This window comes from Oryctolagus cuniculus, chromosome 11, assembly GCF_051225735.1.
Source record: "Oryctolagus cuniculus isolate XC-2025 breed Fujian yellow rabbit chromosome 11, ASM5122573v1, whole genome shotgun sequence".
Lineage (NCBI taxonomy): Eukaryota > Metazoa > Chordata > Mammalia > Lagomorpha > Leporidae > Oryctolagus > Oryctolagus cuniculus.
In genome coordinates this window covers 115,317,590-115,336,146 of record NC_142877.1, presented here as the reverse complement: position 1 = coordinate 115,336,146, position 18,557 = coordinate 115,317,590, and the positions used below count along the sequence as shown (strand labels likewise).

General features: G+C 55.6%; 1 protein-coding gene across 1 annotated transcript in view; it reads left to right on the top strand.

Moving 5' to 3' along the window:
• FAM227A (family with sequence similarity 227 member A) overlaps positions 1-14,987 on the top strand; it is a 48,425-nt gene extending 33,438 nt beyond the window's left edge. The window contains exons 12-16 of the mRNA XM_089307643.1: positions 35-192; positions 1,671-1,823; positions 2,970-3,110; positions 9,583-9,714; positions 13,135-14,987. Of these exons, the coding sequence (XP_089163769.1) occupies positions 35-192; positions 1,671-1,823; positions 2,970-3,110; positions 9,583-9,714; positions 13,135-13,222 (672 nt within the window). The 3' untranslated portion in view covers positions 13,223-14,987. The remainder of the gene's footprint in view (positions 1-34; positions 193-1,670; positions 1,824-2,969; positions 3,111-9,582; positions 9,715-13,134) is intronic.
• The last annotated feature ends 3,570 nt before the right edge of the window (positions 14,988-18,557 follow it).

The window sequence follows — 18,557 nt, the reverse complement described above, 5'->3', positions numbered from 1 at the left end:
CGTGTCCTTACGCTTTGCTTTGTTCCCTCCCCAGTCTCACCCTGCTTGCAGAAGCCCGCCTCTCACGTGGAACCTCTTCAACACGTACGGGAAGAGCCCCCTGGTTGTGCACTTCCTGCAGACCTACTGCACGCTGCCGCAGCATGGCATGGACGTGCTGGTGGTCAGGAGGGAGAGGACCACGCTGCTCCCATATCCTTGGGTCGCTCCAGGCCGCCGTGTCCTTAGCCCGGAGGCCAGGCTAGGGGAGAGGGCTCCAGGCTTTAGCACGGCGCCTGGCACCGAGTGGGTGCTCGCTGTGGGAGGCCGCTGCTGTGGGCCTCATGTCAGAGTCCTGCTCATCCTGCTCCCAAATCCAGAGCCGGCCGCATGAACCGGCTGGGAGACGCTGGGCGAGCAGAATGCCCCTTTGTGCATTTTCCAGTATGAATGGGCTAACCAGGGATTCTGACTTCCTGTGAAACAAAACCAAGCTTCCCACATGCTCACCAATCCCAGAGTGTGTACTGATGGGAGCTTTGGTGTCCACGTGTGTGTTTCTAGCACCCCCACACACACACACACACAGAGGCCCACCAGCACACTTCTGGCCCCAGTGCCACTGATTGTAAAGGTTTGGTAAAAAGCCCACAGCTCCGGCAGCGAGTGTGGCGTGCGTTGGTGTCCTGAGCCCTAACAGCGTTCCCCCAGGCGGGAAAACCTGCACTCTGCGGCATCAGATTGGTGTGCTGGCCCAAGCAGACGGGCCTGAGTTTAGATGAGTCGCACCCGTGTCTGTCATCTATAAAACAGGAGAAGTACCTGCCGAGGGCCGGCCCGCAGGGGGAGGCGGGTGCCGCCGCGCTCCACCGCTGCGCCGAGCTCCTCCTCGGCACTGGTGACCGCCCAGGGCGGAACCTCACATCTCCAAGTGCACACACGCCCTTTTCTGTAAGATGCGAATGATAACGACTCAGAGTTCAGCCTGCTGCCTGGCGTAGAGGGGCTTTCCCGCACGTCGCCTTGCTGTGCCCTAGCCGCAGGGTGGTGCGGTGGAAAGAACTGCGTGGGGGACACACAGCTTGGGAGCTGAGCGTGCGCAGCTTCGCCTCACACTCAGTGCCTTAACCTGCTCACCCCTAACCAGGGGCGCTGTGGTCCAGTGGTGTGCAGCCCTGACGTGGGCGGGACTCTCCCTGCTGTGGGAGGGGAGAGGCGTGGAGGACACCTTTGGTCTTGGCTGCGGTCCCGCAGGTGGTGGTGAGTGTAGCCGAGGTCCTGTGCAGTCAGAAGGAGCGGGGAGGGCGGCGCAGAGAGACTTCAACGTGCAGCCTTGAGGCGGAGGAGGAGGCACTGGGCCCAAGAGGGAAGGAACCTTGGAACCGTCTCCTGTCCCCCCCAGGGCCACAGACTTCCAGGTGGCGGCTGAAGAAGCCCCTCCCGGGCCTCCTTTCCCACAGCAGGGCCGGAGAAGCACTGCACTTCCACGGTGGAGAACCGGCAGGCCGCTGGCCGCGGTTAAGAGCTGGAGGGTCATTTCCTGCTCAGATCCCCCGCACCCTGTCCAGACACTGAGGGCATGTCCCCTTCTCTGCCATCCCAGCTCCTTCCTGCCCAGGCAGTAGGCTCAGGCCACTAATAATGCAGTCCGCACGGTGCAGTCTGGGCTCTTCCTTGACAGCCAGAGCCACTGGGTCCACCCTGACCTACGCCGAGCTCATCAGCCTGACCCTGAACAGCATGCAGAAGCGGAAGGACAACATGCGCCAGCTGAACCGGCTCTACCGCAGCGAGTGGAGCTATTTCGATAGCTACCTGAAGGCGCTGCGAGAGAACCTCCTGAGGTGCTGACGGGACCTGAGGGGCCAGCCCTTGCTCGAGCATTTTTTTTAAGATTTATTTTATTTATTTGAAAGGCAGGGTTTCAGAGAGAGGTAGACCCAGAGAGAGAGGTCTTCCATCTGCTGGTTCACTCCCCAGATGGCTGCAAAACGGCCAGAGCTGCGCCAATCCAAAGCCAGGAGCCAGGAGCTTCTTCCAGGTCTCCCACACGGTTGCAGGGGCCCGAGCACGTGGACCATTTTCCGTGGCTTTCCCAGGCCATAGCAGAGAGCCGCATCAGAAGTGGAGCATCAGGGACTCGAACCAGCGCCCCCAGGGGATGCCGGCGCTGCAGGCGGAGGCTTAGCCCACTGCACTGCAGCACCTGCCTCCCACGGCGTTCTTTTCACATCTGTCTTATAGTGGCAGACAAGCCTATGATGACATCTTCCTTCACTGGAATGTTTTGTCGCTGTTTTGTCCACTTTGAATAGCCCTAAGCTGGTGCTAGGTTGAGGAAGCGTCTCTTCGTGTCTGAAAGGCCAACAGACGCAGCACCCAGCTCGGCGCTCCTGCCAGGCGCTGCACGGTCCTGGCTCGGCGCTCCTACCGGGCGCTGCGCGTCCCCAGCTCGGCGCTCCTGCTGGGTGCTGCGCGTCCCCGGCTTGGCGCTCCTGCTGGGTGCTGCGCGTCCCCGGCTTGGTGCGCCTGCTGGGTGCTGTGCGTTCCCAGCTTGGTGCGCCTGCTGAGTGCTGCGCGTCCCATGGACGCGCTGACTGGACACCTCCTCCTACGGCCATAGCAGCCACTGATGGTTTTTGAGCGCTTCCTGTGTACCAGGCACTCTGTTGAGCACTGGGCCTGTGGGCACTCCCGCCTCGTCATGGCGCAGGTTCTGGCATCACGGTGTTGAGATGCGTCCGCGGGCACAGCGTGCAGCCCGCCTCCTCTCCGAGTGCGCGTGGATCTCCTCCCCGGGCTCCCTAATCTGAGCCTTGGCCTCTGGAGTGCAGGGGCCGCTTCCTAGCCCTAGGGGTCACCGTGGCCTCTGCCGTGTGCTCGGCTAATTCCTGAGCCCGCGCGGGTTGGCCGTCTGTGTATGGAGCCGGCAGTGCTTCCCGGGGTCGGAGTGACTGACCTTCCCGTACGTGTCTGCCCGGTCTCTCCAGGGAGGTGAAGAACATCAATAAGAGAGCAGCCGAGAAAAAGAAAGCGAGCCAGAGGTTCCTCCCGCCCTCGTCCTTCAGCGAGGAACAACCTGAGAAGAAGCCTGGGGGAAGTCACCACGCGGAAACTGCCTTTCTCTTAAGGTTTGTTCGCACGGAATCCACGGGAGGAGCGGAAGTGTGGGCCGCGCAGGAAGTCGGAGAACCTGGGCACCGGGTCACGACAGGTCCCTGGGTTCTCGTCTGCCTCACTCGACCTCTTTCATGGTGGTCAGAGCTGCTGGTGTGGTCATTGCTGGACGGCCCGCCTGGCTCACGGCCCCTTGGGGCCCCGTCCTGGACAGCCCGCCTGGCTCACGGCCCCTTGGGGCCCCGTCCTGGACAGCCCGCCTGGCTCACGGCCCCTTGGGGCCCCGTCCTGGACAGCCCGCCTAGCTCACAGCCCCTTGGGGCCCCGTCCTGGACAGCCTGCCTAGCTCACAGCCCCTTGGGGCCCCGTCCTGGACAGCCCGCCTGGCTCACAGCCCCCTGGGGCCCCGTCCTGGAGGGTCTGTGTAGCTCACAGCCCTCTTCATCCCAGAGGCCGGAAGCCACATCAAGCCTCTGAAGCCGATGGAGAATCTAGGGGCTCCGGTCCACAGTTCCAGGTTTATTTGATCTGAGGGCCCTGGGCAGCCCCAGGTCTCTATCCTCACAGTGCCAAACACAAAAGGAAGCCAGACATCCTCTCTCCTCTTCGTAAACCAAGACTCGTTAAAGCCTCTGATGGCTCGCTTGGGTCATCGCCTGTCTGGACCAACTCTGCACTGGGGAGGGGGCGGTGCGGTGAATGGCCAGAGGACACAGGGCACAGCCGCTGACATGGGCTAGGATGGGCGGGAAGCCCCAGAGAATACACGCCCACTTTATTTATGCGTAGTTCATGCAGACACTGTTAGATATCAGCACCCCCCCCTCACTAAACAGAAAACAGAGGGGCAGAGAAGCCCAGCTCTTCGTGGACCTTGCCCTCGTGGCTGTGGGCTAGGGGAGGGAGGGTCGCACACGCAGGTACCTGCGGCCAGGGTGCCTGAGTCCTGAGGGGACCTGGGAAGGGAACAGGGCGGGGAGGCCTCACTTCTCTGGGAGGGGCGAGGAGGGCGGGCGTTCCAGGCAGAAGGCAGGACGGGACGCTCCACCCCTGCTGGGCCCGGCCAGGCGGGGAAAGTCCGCGAGTCCGCGGGAGGGCAGGGGCAGCAGGGGCCTGGCCTGCTCACCCCCTGCCGCCCGTGGGCAGCCATCCGGGGCTTCAGCAGGAGCAGCGGCAGACCTGCATTTTCGTCAGATGAATACACGTAGCGTCTGCGGGTCAGAGTCAGCCCCAGGCCACACAGCAGCCCCCCGGACTGCCGCAGAAGTTCAACTTCGACTCTTTGAGCCGTTTTCCTGGAAACTTCACTCTGTTGTTCTACATAATGTGCTCACCTAGTACTTCTTGATTTTTTTTTTTGATTTTTGAGATCATCTATTGATAATTATTTTCCCAGGTTGCTGAGAACTATCAAAAACTATGCAGCGTTATCTTCCGTATACTCAAGTGTATCATGTATTATAGTATATCAGATAGTCTATTAACTCCTTCCTCTTATTTATTTATTTATTTGAGAGACAGAAAGAGCGTGCATCTGGTGAATGGTTCTCCAAATGCTCTGTGGCCAGGACAGGGCCAGGTTGAAGCCAGGAGCTGGGACCTCTGTGGATCTCCCATGTATGTGGCAGGAGCTGGGACCTCTGTGTGGATCTCCCGTGTACGTGGCGGGAGCTGGGACCTCTGTGGATCTCCTGTGTACGTGGCGGGAGCAGGGATCTCTGTGGATCTCCCGTGTACGTGGCGGGAGCAGGGATCTCTGTGGATCTCCCGTGTACGTGGCGGGAGCAGGGATCTCTGTGGATCTCCCGTGTACGTGGCGGGAGCAGGGATCTCTGTGGATCTCCCGTGTACGTGGCGGGAGCAGGGACCTCTGTGGATCTCCCGTGTACGTGGCGGGAGCTGGGACCTCTGTGGATCTCCCGTGTACGTGGCGGGAGCTGGGACCTCTGTGGATCTCCTGTGTACGTGACGGGAGCTGGGATCTCTGTGTGGATCTCCCGTGTATGTGGCGGGAGCTGGGACCTCTGTGGATCTCCCGTGTACGTGGCGGGAGCTGGGACCTCTGTGGATCTCCTGTGTACGTGACGGGAGCTGGGATCTCTGTGTGGATCTCCCGTGTATGTGGCGGGAGCTGGGACCTCTGTGGATCTCCCGTGTATGGGGTGGGAGCTGGGATCTCTGGATCTCCCGTGTATGTGGCGGGAGCTGGGATCTCTGTGGATCTCCCGTGTACGTGGTGAGAGCTGGGATCTCTGTGGATCTCCCATGTACGTGGAGGGAGCTGGGATCTCTGGATCTCCCATGTATGTGGCAGGAGCTGGGATCTCTGTGGATCTCCCGTGTACGTGGCGGGAGCTGGGATCTCTGTGTGGATCTTCTGTGTATGTGGCGGGAACCCAGTTACTTGAGGCATCACTCCTCTCTCTCTGCGTTATCGGGACACGGAGTTGAAGCCAGGTAGTGAACACACGTACTCTGACCCCAAGTGCTCCAGTATGGGATGCAGGCGTCTGAACTGGCGTCTTCACCACGAGGGAGAACACACGCCCTCTGCCCTCTTTTTCTTTTCTTCCCCATCATGAGGTTCTCCCGCTCAGGCCTTCACCTCGTCCAGTCTGGGCTGCTGTGCTGTAGGTTGGCTTCCAGCTCCCACCTTGGGACTTTGTTCACCATCTCCTGGGTCTTCTCTTTGGCAGCTTTGTCTGGTTGGAGCCCCCAGGTCACGTGTCCATCACCTGGTCTTCCCTTTGGCATCTTTGTCTGGTTGGAGCCCCAGGTCACGTGTCCATCACCTGGTCTTCCCTTTGGCATCTTTGTCTGGTTGGAGCCCCCAGGTCACGTGTCCATCACCTGGTCTTCCCTTTGGCATCTTTGTCTGGTTGGAGCCCCAGGTCACGTGTCCATCACCTGGTCTTCCCTTTGGCATCTTTGTCTGGTTGGAGTCCCAGGTCACTGTCCATCACCTGGTCTTCCCTTCAGCAGCTTTGTCTGGTTGGAGTCCCAGGTCACGTGTCCATCACCTGGTCTTCCCTTCAGCATCTTTGTCTGGTTGGAGTCCCAGGTCACGTGTCCATCACCTGGTCTTCCCTTCGGCAGCTTTGTCTGGTTGGAGTCCCCAGGTCACGTGTTCATCACCTGGTCTTCCCTTCAGCAGCTTTGTCTGGTTGGAGTCCCAGGTCACGTGTCCATCACCTGGTCTTCCCTTCAGCAGCTTTGTCTGGTTGGAGTCCCAGGTCACGTGTCCATCACCTGGTCTTCCCTTTGGCAGCTTTGTCTGGTTGGAGCCCCAGGCCACATGTCTTCCTCTTGTTTTACTCCCTCACCTTGCTGGAGCACATCCTGTAGTAGGTCCCAAAGAAAAGGTTTGTGGGAAACGTGTGTCTTTGCATGCCTAAAATGCCTTTTTTCTTGAGTAGTATATGAGAGATGTTTCAGAGGGAATAAAATTCTAAGAATCCAGTTTGCCACAGGACTTTCCAAATTTTTTCCTGTGTTCTCCTTTTGCTGCTGAGAAACCTCATGCCATGCTGATTCCTGTGGCTTTGTACGTCACTGAACAGTGACACAGAAACATGGTCTGTCTTCCTGGTTTCCTGAGGTGTGATTTACTGCTATGTTCTACTGGTGTTGGGGGCCCTCTCAGCTTAGGGAGCTGTGCATTTAATTGTGAGACACTCCCCTTAGCATTTCTCTGCTAATTTCCTCCCTTTTGTTTCCTTGCTATGAGGTCCTAGAGCAGTGCCAGCCACGTCCAGTGAGTCAGGAGGTCTCCTGCCTATTCTGATTCTTAGAAGAGTTTGAGAACAATTGGTGTTTCCTCTTCTTGTTGTTTTAAACAATACATATTTTTTAAAAAGATTTATTTATTTATTTGAAAGGCAGAGTTACAGAGGCAGAGAGAGACAGAGAGAAGTCTTCCATCCGATGGTTCACTCCCTAGATGACTACAAAGGCCGGAGCTGAGCTGATCTGAAGCCAGGAGCCAGGAGCTTCTTCCGGGTCTCCCACACGGGTGCAGGGGCCCAAGGACTTGGGCCATCCTCCGCTGCTTTCCCAGGCCATAGCAGAGAGCTGGGTTGGAAGTGGAGCAGCCGGGACTCGAACCAGCGCCCATATGGGATGCTGGCACTGCAGGCGGCGGCTTCACCTGCTGCACACGGCGCCCGCCCTGTTCATTCTCCTGCATCTGGAAGAGTTCAGTGGCGCCCTGGAGTCTGGGCTTTCCCTTGTCAGCAGGCTTTCTGATTCAGTGCTCTTGTCATAAGTCGATGCAGAATTTCAATTTTTTGTTCTCATATTTGATCATTTACTTCTGGAATTTTTCCTTTTATTTCTGTAATTTTGGTAATAAATATTTTTCATTTCTGAATCAACTTGCACCTTTTTGGTAGTCAGCTGACCTGAAGATTTGTTAATTTGGTTGATGGTTTCAAAACCCGACCTTTTGTTTCGTTCACTGAGTGCTGTTTTCCAGTCCCTGCTGCACTCCTCTCTCTGGCCTCATCTCCTCCCTCCCGCTCGCTCCTCTCTCCTGGCTCCTTCAGTCACAGAGAGCAGGCAATGGTTCGGGTCTTCTTGTCAGATGTCGCATCGCAGCTGTCAGCGCCCCTCTGAGCCCGGCTGGTGCTGCACTCCCTCAGTTTGGGTATGCTAGGTCTCTACTGTCATCTCAAAATGTTTGAAAACTTACCCGATGCTTTCTCTTCTGGTCCGGAGCGTGTTCTTTGGGAATAAGGACCACAAGCCTAAGAACGTATTGTGCAAAATATCCAAGGAAGTCCTTCAGGCTTGTGAGCCTGGTTCCCTTCCCCACGTAGCCTCACAGATAACATCCTGAAGATTCACGCGTGAAAGTGGGAGGCAGGCCGGCGCCGCAGCTCACTAGGCTAATCTTCCACCTGCAGCGCTGGCACACTGGGTTCTCTTCCCGGTCGAGGCGCTGGATTCTGTCCCGGTTGCCCCTCTTCCAGGCCAGCTCTCTGCTGTGGCCCGGGAGTGCAGTGGAGGATGGCCCAGGTGCTTGGGCCCTGCACCCCATGGGAGACCAGGAGAAGCACCTGGCTCCTGCCTTCAGATCAGCGCGGTGAGCCGGCCTTGGCGGCCATTGGAGGGTAAACCAATGGCAAAGGAAGACCTTTCTCTCTGTCTCTCTTTCTCACTGTCCACTCTGCCTGTCCAAAAAAAAAAAAAAAAAAAAAAAAAAAGTGGGAGGCACAGAGCCTGAAAACACAGTCCGAGCTGGCAGCTGTGCCACAACAGCGCTGTCTCCGGCAGGGTGCTACCCCTAGCACGCCGGCTACAAGACCCAGCCTCAGGGCCACCAGGGCGCCTGCAGGGCCCTGGGACACGTCCCCTGCGGCCATGCTCCTATGTGGACTTGTGGCGGACGGAGGCAATGCGGGCATGGAAGCCCGTGAGGTCCACACCAGCCTGTGTGGAGAGGAGTGTTGCTCATGGCCTGCGTGTAAGAGTGGCCACTGGCCACTCACAGGCCAGAGCTGCAGCTGGGGCAGGGTCCACTCGTGGTGGAGGGAGCAGGAGCAGGAAGAGGCCCCGGGCTGAGAGCCTGGACCTGCCTCAGCACCCCACGACGTGTCATTCTGTCCTCCTTTCTAGAAGCGTCTACATTTCATCTTCCAACCCTTATTTTTTAAAAGATTTATTTATTAAATTGAAAAGTAGAGTTAGAGAGAGAGAGAGAGAGAGAGAGGTCTTCTATCCACTGGTTCACTCCCCAAATGGCTGCAATGGCTGGAGCTGGACCAATCCGAAGCCAGGAGCTTCTTCTGAGTCTCCTATGCGGGTGCAGGGGCCCAAGCACTTGCAGTATCTTTCACCACTTTCCTGGGTGCATTAGCAGGGAGCTGGATCAGAAGAGGAGCAGCCGGGACTGGAACCAGCACCAGTAGGAGGCGCCAGAGTCATAGGCAGTGGCTGTACCTGCTGCACCACAGCTCTGGCCCCTCTTTTACTTTAAAAAATTCTTCGGTGATGTTATTCGTTGCTCACCAATGGAGAGACTTTCTCTATCTACCTCTCAAAAAATTTTTTTTTAATTTTTTAAAAATTCCAGGGGATGAGCATTGGTTGCAGTGGTTAAACTGCTACTAGATGACTCCTTACTGGACAGCCAGGTTCAAGTCTCAGCGGCTCTGCTTCCAGAGCAGCTTCCCACCACTGTGCCCCCTGGGAGGCAGCGGTGATGGCGCAAGGCCTGGGTCCCTACCACCAACCTGGCAGGTCTGGATGGAGTTCCTGGCTTCGGCCTGGCCCAGCCTGTTGCTGGCTTTGAGGTAGTGAACCAGTAGATGGAAGGTCTCTCCTCGCTCTCGTTCTCGCTCTCACTCTCTCTGTCTCTCTACCTTTCAAGTAAAATATAGTAATAATAACAAAAACAATAATAATAGCGATTCCAGTAAACTCTCTGAAGGAAGCGCACTGAATTTCTGAGTAGATTTTTGTTGACGTCTCTCGTTTTCCCCACAGGAAGGAAAAGAAAGAGCAAGAAAGGGCAGAAGAACAGAGTCTGACCCTCCTCCCCGCTCACTTCGACAGCCCGATGCACTCCCTGCCGTGGAAGGAGAGCCCCTATCAAGTCCGCGACCTCTCTGAGTCCAGGTGAGGACAGGAAGTCCTGCCCCAGGGCTGAGGGATGGGTCCCTGTTCGCCCCAGCAGGTGTTCCTGGAAGGCAGGAGTGGGGAGTTAGGTGCTCGGGGCCCTGCATTGATTGCCCCTTGTTATTTTATTTAAAATACATAAATAGCAGCACTACACTGCAGTATGGTAGCCGGGACTCCATACCCACTGTCTCCTCTGGGCCCAGCCCTGAGCCGAGCGTGCCACACCAGGACCTCACATGGAAGTGCACACCGCACGCCACAAGGGTTATCCGCGGGTTTACACAGAGGGCCTGGATTTAAAGAGGGTTCAAAAGTCCCCCGGCGCAGACACTGGGAAAATCACAGTGGGTGCGATGCAGCCCCTGGTGTCCACGGGAGCAGAGGGAAGACACGCATGTCACATCAGTGTCACCAGTCCTGGAGATGCTGGTGGCCAAGTGGCAAGAGAGAGGCAGAAGCCTGGTGCCCTGTAGAGACACCTAACAGAGTGGCGCCCCGGGCCTGAGCCTAGAACATGGGAGACGGGGTTTGCTAGGCAGGGGCAGGGCCACAAAGGAAGAGTGGGCGGAGCAGAGTGGGGTCACCACAGGCCAGATCCGGAGGAGGCGCAGCCGGAAGTCAGGTACAGGCACCAGGGCTTCCAGGAGAGGTGAGCCTGCAGACACTCCCTGCACAGCTGGGAGGGGTTCCCATGCCACGCCACGCCACGCCACACCACGCCACACCACCCTGTGTTTTCCAAGTCACCAGGAGCCCCTGGAAGATGTTACACAGGGAATCACATGGTCAGGTATCGCTTTTAGAAGTCCCGATGCAGGGGCCGGCGCTGTGGCGTAGCGGGTGAAGCCGCCTCCTCAGTGCCGGCATCCCGTGTGGGTGCCACTTGGAGTCCAGGATGCTCCACTTCTTCTTTTTTTTTTTTTTTTTTAAAGATTTTATTCATTTATTTATTTGAGAGGTAGAGTTACAGAGAAAGAGAGAAAGAGACAGAGAGAAAAGTCTTCCATCCGCTGGTTCACTCCCCAAATTGCCAGTGCTTGGCCAATCCAAAGACAGGAGCCAGGAGCTTCTTCCAGGTCTCCCACGTGGGTGCAGGGGCCAAAGCACTTGGGCCATCCTCCACTGCTTTCCCAGGCCACAGCAGAGAGCTGGATTGGAACATACACACATACACACACACACACACACACACAAACCTGCCCCACAGCAGGAAGGTTGGCTTTTAAAATATTTTATTTTATTTGAAAAGTAGACAGAGACAGAGATCTTTCATCTGCTGGTTCATCCTCCAAGTGCCAGCATTTTCCCAGGGATGGGCCAGATTGAATCCAGGAGCCAGGAACTCCATCCGAGTCCCCCACGTGGGTGGCAGGGACTCAAATACTTGAGCCATCACCTGCTGTCTCCCAGGGTGCACGTTAGTGGGAAGCTGGACTGGAAGTGGAGGAGTGGGGGCCAGCGCTGTGGCGTAGCAGGCTAAGCCTCCACTTGCATTGCTGGAATCCCATATGATCACTGCTTCGTGTCCCGGCTGCTCCTCTTCCCATCCAGCTCTCTGCATGGCCTGGGAAAGCAGTAGAAGACGGCCCAAGTCCTTGGGTCCCTGCACCTGTGTGGGAGACCTAGAAGAAGCTCCTGGCTCCTGGCTTTAGATCAGCTCATCCCTGGCTGTTGCAGCCATCTGGGGAGTGACCCAGCAGATGGAAGACCTCTCTGTCTCTCCCTCTCTCTGTCTGTAATTCTGCCACTCAAATGAATAAATAAAATCTTAAAAAAAAAAAAAAAAAAGAATGGAGGAGCAGGGACTCAAACCAGGCATATGGCACACAGGCCTCCCGAGCTGTGTACTTAACCACTGCATCAAACAGCCCCTTCTGTTTTTACTCTAATTAACGTCATCCATGTCGTGTTTTAGCGGTCGATGGAGACAGCTCTGGGGTCAGACTACCGGGGCTTTAATCCCAGCATCTCCATGACCTGCTTTGCTGCGCAGCCTCTAGCTCTTCCCTTCTGTGTCTCTCGTTCCTTATCTCTACGGCGGGACGATAACAGTTGGTGTAGTGCAGGGCGTTATGAGGATGGCATTGGCTGGATATTCATAAAGTCCTTGGAACAGCGCCTGATGCAGAGTACATGTAATAGAAAAGCTTATTAAATAATTGTTCTATAAAGCTCGTTACCAAAAACTGCGCTCCCCTGGACCCCAGCAACAACTCTCCACTTCGTTAATGACTGTTTGAGGATTTGCTCTCTGTGTGTCTGAATACCAAGCTTTTCTAGCCACTTCTCGATTTCTCAGTGTTAGGCATTACAGATGAGGACTGGGATCTCTGTCTCTCCAGGCTCACTCTCTCCCTCTCTCTCCCACTCCTCTCTCTTTCCCTCCCCCTCTTGCTCTCTCTCATACACACACACACACACACACACACACACACACACACGTCCCATCTCCCATCCTTGCAATGGATTGATATAGTAATTTTGGCTGTTATCAGCATTGTGATACCATTAACACTCTGGCCAACTAATCCATGGGGTATACTGTGTTTATTTTTCTCTCCTTTTTTCTTTAAAAGATTTATTTATTTGAAAGGCAGAGTTACAGAGAGAGAGAAAGAGAAACAGAGATATTCCATCTGCCGGCTCATTTCCCAAATGGTTACAACAGTCAGCGCTGGGCCAGGCCAAGGCCAGGAGCCCGGAGTTTCATCCACATTCTCCCATGTGGGTGGCAGGGGCCCAGCTACTTGGGCTGTCTTCTGCTGCTTTCCCAGGTGCATTAGCAGGGAGCTGGATGGGAAGTAGGGCAGCCAGGACTTGAACCAGTGCCCATATGGGATGCTGGTGTCACAGGTGGCAGCTTAAGGTTTACTCCCCAAATGGAGGCAATGGCTGGGGCTGGGCCAGGCCGAAGCCAGGAGCCAGGAGCTTCATCCAGGTCTCCCACGTGGGTGCAGGGGGCCCAAGGACTTGGCCCATTTTCCGCTGCTTTCCCAGGCCATTGGCATAGAGCTGGGTCAGAAGTGGAGCAGCCAGGACTCGAACCAGCACCCATATGAGATGCTGGCCTCCCACAACACTTCCAATACACCACAACACAGGCCCCTATTTTCCTGTTTTTATACGACTTTCGCCTTCCCGGGAACTAAGTCTGTCTATTTGTTTGTATTTTTTCTGCTTTGTTCCTTTTATTTTTTTCTCATATATGCCAGAGCTTTGCATCCTGTCCCTCGGCTCTGGAAGTCCCTGCATGTGTTCAGACGTGCAAGTGTGCACGGCTGTCCCGGCCCAGCCCCTGACACGCTTCGCTCTGGGCAGTTGATTTCTGAGCTGTTTGCATGGCCCTGGGGTCCCTTCTGCACTCTCCTGATCAGACTGGTTTATGCATCGTGTTTGTGTCCTTGTGTTCACTCCCAGAGAGGCGGAGATCACCAAGAAGCCCAGAGCAGTGCAGAAAAAGGACGCGGTCATCCTCAGCCTCTCCCCTGCCAGCTCACACGAGTGACTCCGTGTCCGGAAACTGGGAGAAACTCCTAAGGGGAAGCCCACATGTGTTGTCGGATTTAATCCATAGCAGAAACAGCAAAGCAAAACAACAACAACAAAAAAAATCACCTCAACCAGGGCACATTCAGGTGATCCCGGGCTATGCACACAGAATATTAAAGGTCACTCCCGCCGTGGGCCAGAGTCAGCACGTGAGCGGGAATTAATGCGCCTCGCTCGCTCAGGCTTGCACTCACTGTCGTCCTTTTGTTTTTCTGATGGATTTATGTATTCGTGTTTGTGTGATGAATTTTTGTATTTGAGAGACAGACAGAGAGCTCCCATCTGCTGGTTCCCTCTACCCAAATCCCCACATGGCCCAGGCTGGGGAACCGGCTGGCTGCTTGGCACGAAGCAGGCGCTCGGGACTTTGGGGTCTCCCGCAGGCGGACACCTTCACTTGAACCCTGAGCATCGCTCTGGGTGACCGTCTTGGAGAACATTGCCCAGGTAGAAGGTGGAGGGGGGCGGCTAGGGAAAGAACTCCGCCCTCGGCATGACAAGAGTCAGGCCCAGAATCCCCGTCCGGCTTCGTGACCGATGGGGGACTTCGGACTTCGTAGCTGGCTGTGGGAGTTTGTTTTTGAGAACAAAGACGGGATGGCGGGCTCAGGAGGCAGGGCGTGATGGCTGAATAAGCACTCGTGCAGAGTCCTCGGCACGGCGCATGTTACTGGGTCCTCGCCACAGCCGTGACTGTTGGATATTATTAGGATGCAAAGTGCTGTCTTCCTCAGCGCTGGCCGTGTGCCGCACGTGCTGGGCCCGAGGCGCCGTGCAGCGCAGGTCATCACCTTCCGGCCTTCCCTGTACAACTCCAGCCACAGCCAGCTCTTCGTGCAGCTCTGCTGTGCCCTTTGCTAGTTCTGGGCCCTTTTTCTGATACTGCTTCTGTACTGGAAATCCCTCCCCCCTTCTCTGTGAACTCCCAACATCACTAACTCCTGCTGCTCATCCAGGGCCCCGCTTGCCATGTCCCCTCCTCTGGGAAGCCTTCCCTGATACACCACCAGCAAGGTGGGCACCAGGGGCCCCTCTGCATGCTCCAGCAGCCTTTCCCGCACCCCATATGGTTGCAGTCACCGAGAGGTGTGACGTCTGGTTACTGTCTACCTCTGCCGTCAGTCTCGCCCAGAAAGAAGGCCTCCCGGGCCTTGGAGGAGCTGTGCTACCTCCTCTCTCGGGACACGGCTGTGGGGCCCAGGATCGCCTCTCTGGAAATTACTGAGGTCTCATAACCATAGGTCTTGCAGGAAGTTTAAGACGGGAAGACTGGCCTTGCTCTTCGTAAATCTATCAGAAGGAGAATTTTTGTGGAAGAATTCATTGCCGTTTATAAGGGGAGAGGGGTTCAACGTCAAAGGGAACTAACATTTTTAAAGCATTTGCAGTAATTTTTTTTTTTTTTGACAGGCAGAGTGGACAGTGAAAGAGACAGAGAGAAAGGTCTTCCTTTGCCGTTGGTTCACCCTCCAATGGCCGCCGCGGCCGGCGCGTTGCGGCCGGCGCACCGCGCTGATCCGATGGCAGGAGCCAGGAGCCAGGTGCTTTTCCTGGTCTCCCATGGGGTGCAGGGCCCAAGCACCTGGGCCATCCTCCACTGCACTCCCGGGCCACAGCAGAGAGCTGGCCTGGAAGAGGGGCAACTGGGACAGAATCCGGCGCCCCGACCGGGACTAGAACCCGGTGTGCCGGCGCCGCTAGGCGGAGGATTAGCCTAGTGAGCCGCGGCGCCGGCCTCATTTACTGTGATGTGGGACAAAGCAAATGAGTGATCGCACGGTCTCCAATTCTCTTTCCCAGTGTTGCTGAGAACCAGCGCTCTCTGCGTGGAAGAGGGGAAACCAGACGGCAAACTGGAAGTGGCTCAGTTAGAGTCCTGTAGTCTTCATTCTGAACTGGCTATAAATTAAGGACGAGGAGCTGGCACAGGTATTTGGCGTAGAGGTGAAGCTGCTGGTTGGGGACCCCACGTCCCGCATCAAAGTACGTCCATGTGAGGAGCCGGTGTGGCGCAGTGGGCTGAACCGCTGCTTGTGATGCCGGCATCCCATCTTGGAGCCCAGTTCAGCTCCCTGATCATGTGCCGGGGACGGCAGCAGAGCGTGGGCCAAGCGCTTGGGCTCCCGCCACCTGCATGGAGTTCTGAGCTCCTGCTTCATCCTGGCGTAGTGCCAGCCATTACGGCGTTTGAGGAGTGAGCCAGAGGGTGGAAGCTTCTCTCTCCCTCTCTCTCTCCCTCTCTGTCAAATAAATCTAAACAAACAAACAAACAAACAAAAAAAACACCCTAGGTTTGAGTTCTAGCCCTGCTGCCAATTCCGTGTCCTACCAGTGGGGACCCTGGGAGCTGAGACGCAGGGTCGCTGCCACTCGCACAGGAGGCCGGGATTCTCAGCACCCAGCTTGGCCCAGCCCAGCCCCGCCCCGGTTGTTGCAGACATTTAGGGAGGTGAACCAGAAGGCGCGAGCTGTGCATGGATGTATGTGACGCTGTCTCTCAAAAACAAAAGAAGCGTTGCGTGGGAGACATGGAGGATGGCTAGAGGGGAGGGGAGAGGAGGATGGAGAGGATGGGAGAGAGCCCATTGGTTTATACACCCCAAATGCACGCTTGAAACATGTGCAGTTTCTCATGTCAATTGTAACCAAATAAAGCTGTTGTTTAAAAAAATACTCATATTCTAATATTTCATTGAAATGACCAAGAAATAAAGACTCATTCAGTGGCGATGACCCAGACTGTGGTCTTGGAATATGATTTGCACATGGGGCCGGCGCCGTGGCGCAGCAGGTTAGCGCCCTGGCCTGAAGCACCGGCATCCCATGTGGGTGCCAGTTAGAGACCCAGCTGCTCCACTTTCAATCCAGCTCTCTGCTATGGCCTGGGGAAGCAGCAGAAGATGGCCCAAGTGCTTGGGCCCCTGCACCCACATGGAAGACCTGGAAGAAGCTCCTGGCTTCAGATCGGCGCAGCTCTGGCTGTTGCAGCCAACTGGGGAGTGAACCAGCGGATGGAAGACCTCTCTCTCTCTCTCTCTCTTTGCCTCTACTCTCTCTGTGTAACTCTGACTTTCAAAATAAATCTTTTTTTAAAAAAGAAGAAATATGATTTGCACTGAAAGGACCAGGGCTCCTTGGAGACACGACGGGTTCCAGGCCTGGGCAGGGAACGCGTGAGTCGAAGCCGGAACATCTTGTCGCGCTGCATAGCAAAGGAGCCACCAGCAAGATTCAGAAACCAGCTTGGAGAAGGTACGATGAGTACTAGGAACATTTGAGTGCCCATAGCAATGAGCATCGCCTCAGACTGAGGCACGTCCAGCGTGTTTTTCCTGTGACTTCACATCGTCACCTTGAAAGAAGCTAAGTGACAACACTAGGGAACCGACGCGTCATCCTGAACACTGGCCATGCAGGGGACGCCTGAGCACCGGTCATTCCATCCCCGCATGAGCGGCATCACCAGGTAACCAAACTGCAGATGCAGCAGGCTTCCTCAGAAACACCAGCTTGGGGGCTGGCGTCGTGGCACAGCAGGTAAAGCCGCCGTCCACGAGGCGGGCATCCCATATGGGCACCGGTTTGTCTCCTGGCTGCTCCACTTCCAATCCAGCTCCCTGCTAATGTGCCCGGGAAAGCAGCAGCAGATGGCCCAAGTGTTTGGGCTCCTGCCACCCACACGGGAGACCCAGAAGAATTTCCTGGCTTCGGCAGGGGAGTAAACCAGCAGATGGAAGATCTCTCTCTCTTTTTCTCTCTCCTTCAAATAAATAAAACAAAAAGAAACACTTCATCTATTATGAAAGAATGATAGACTTAAATGTCACCGTTGTATAATCCCCGATGAATCTGTGTCTGCTGATGTCCTTAAAAGATACAGGCATTGATTAAATGGCCCCAATGAGGGACAGCAACAAACCCACGAGACAGTCTCACTGAATAATCCCATCTAGACTCTACTTCCGGCCTCCACCAGAGGAAAGGCAGAGGAGGGGAGCACAGCAGACCCACCAACAGGAGACAGCAAAACCCGGGGGAAAATGACTGTGTTTTCAACATATACGCTGCAAAGGAAAAAGAGGGAACCTATAGACCGAAGAGACTTAGAAGGCGGCAATCAGTTGTAGCATGTGGATACTATCTGGACCCTGGCGGAAGCAAACTTGAAGCTGGGTGATGGAGATATTCTGCTCTTTTGCTTTTATTTATATGCAAAATTACCCGTGATTCTAAAAAAAAATCCCGGGGTAGGCACTGTGGCATGGTGGGTTAAGCCGCCACTTTGAACGCTCACTTCCCATACAGGGTCCCAGCTACTCCACTTCCAGTTCACCTTCCTGCGAACGCACCTGGAAGGCAGTAGACGATATCCAAGTGCTTGGGCCGCTGCCACCCATGTGGGACACCCAGACGGAGTTCTTGGTTCCTGGCTTCAGCCTGGCCCAGTCCTGGCTGTTGCAGGCACCTGGGGAGAGAATCAGCAAATGGAATTCTCTCTCTTTTTCTGCCTTTAAAAAAATACATTACAAAAAAAAAAAAAAAAAAAAAGGCATTGACTATGGCACTCCTAAGTCTTTTACTAAACCTTCTTTCATTGTCTTCTCGCCATAACTGCGTGAAGTACAATGTTACCCGTTTTCACACGGAGGCCCTTGGTACCTGAGGCCACCATCACCCTGACCAGACCTTCACACGGTTCTCCTGGTGTTCTCTGCCCTCTCTCTCGACGCTTGATCCATCCTGCACCCAGCGGTCCACCAGTCCATGTGTCCTAGCCCGTTCCATTCTCACGACAACTCTCGGTACTGTTAGGATTCTTGGTCTTCAGACAAAGAAACAAAGACACAGGGAGGTTAAAGAACCCCCCAGGACTGAGGCGTGCAGATGTCTGGCTTGGCTGCCGCTCCTGTGTGTGCTTAGGCGTATGCAGATAAGTGGACAATGAAGTCAGGGCCCGCCAGAGCACGGCCACGGGAGCCAGGCTGGGAGCCGGGCAAGTTACCAGGTGTGGCATCTCAGCCCCATCACGTGTGAGCAGGGCCATAATAATTCCTACCTTGTGGTGTCGTGAGCTGTGATACACTCAATTGTGTCTCTCTTTTTTTTTTTTTTTTTTTTTTGACAGGCAGAGTGGACAGTGAGAGAGAGACAGAGAGAAAGGTCTTCCTTTGCCGTTGGTTCACCCTCCAATGGCTGCCGCGGCCGGCGCGCTGCGGCCAGCACACCACGCTGATCCGATGGCAGGAGCCAGGTGCTTCTCCTGGTCTCCCATGGGATGCAGGGCCCAAGCA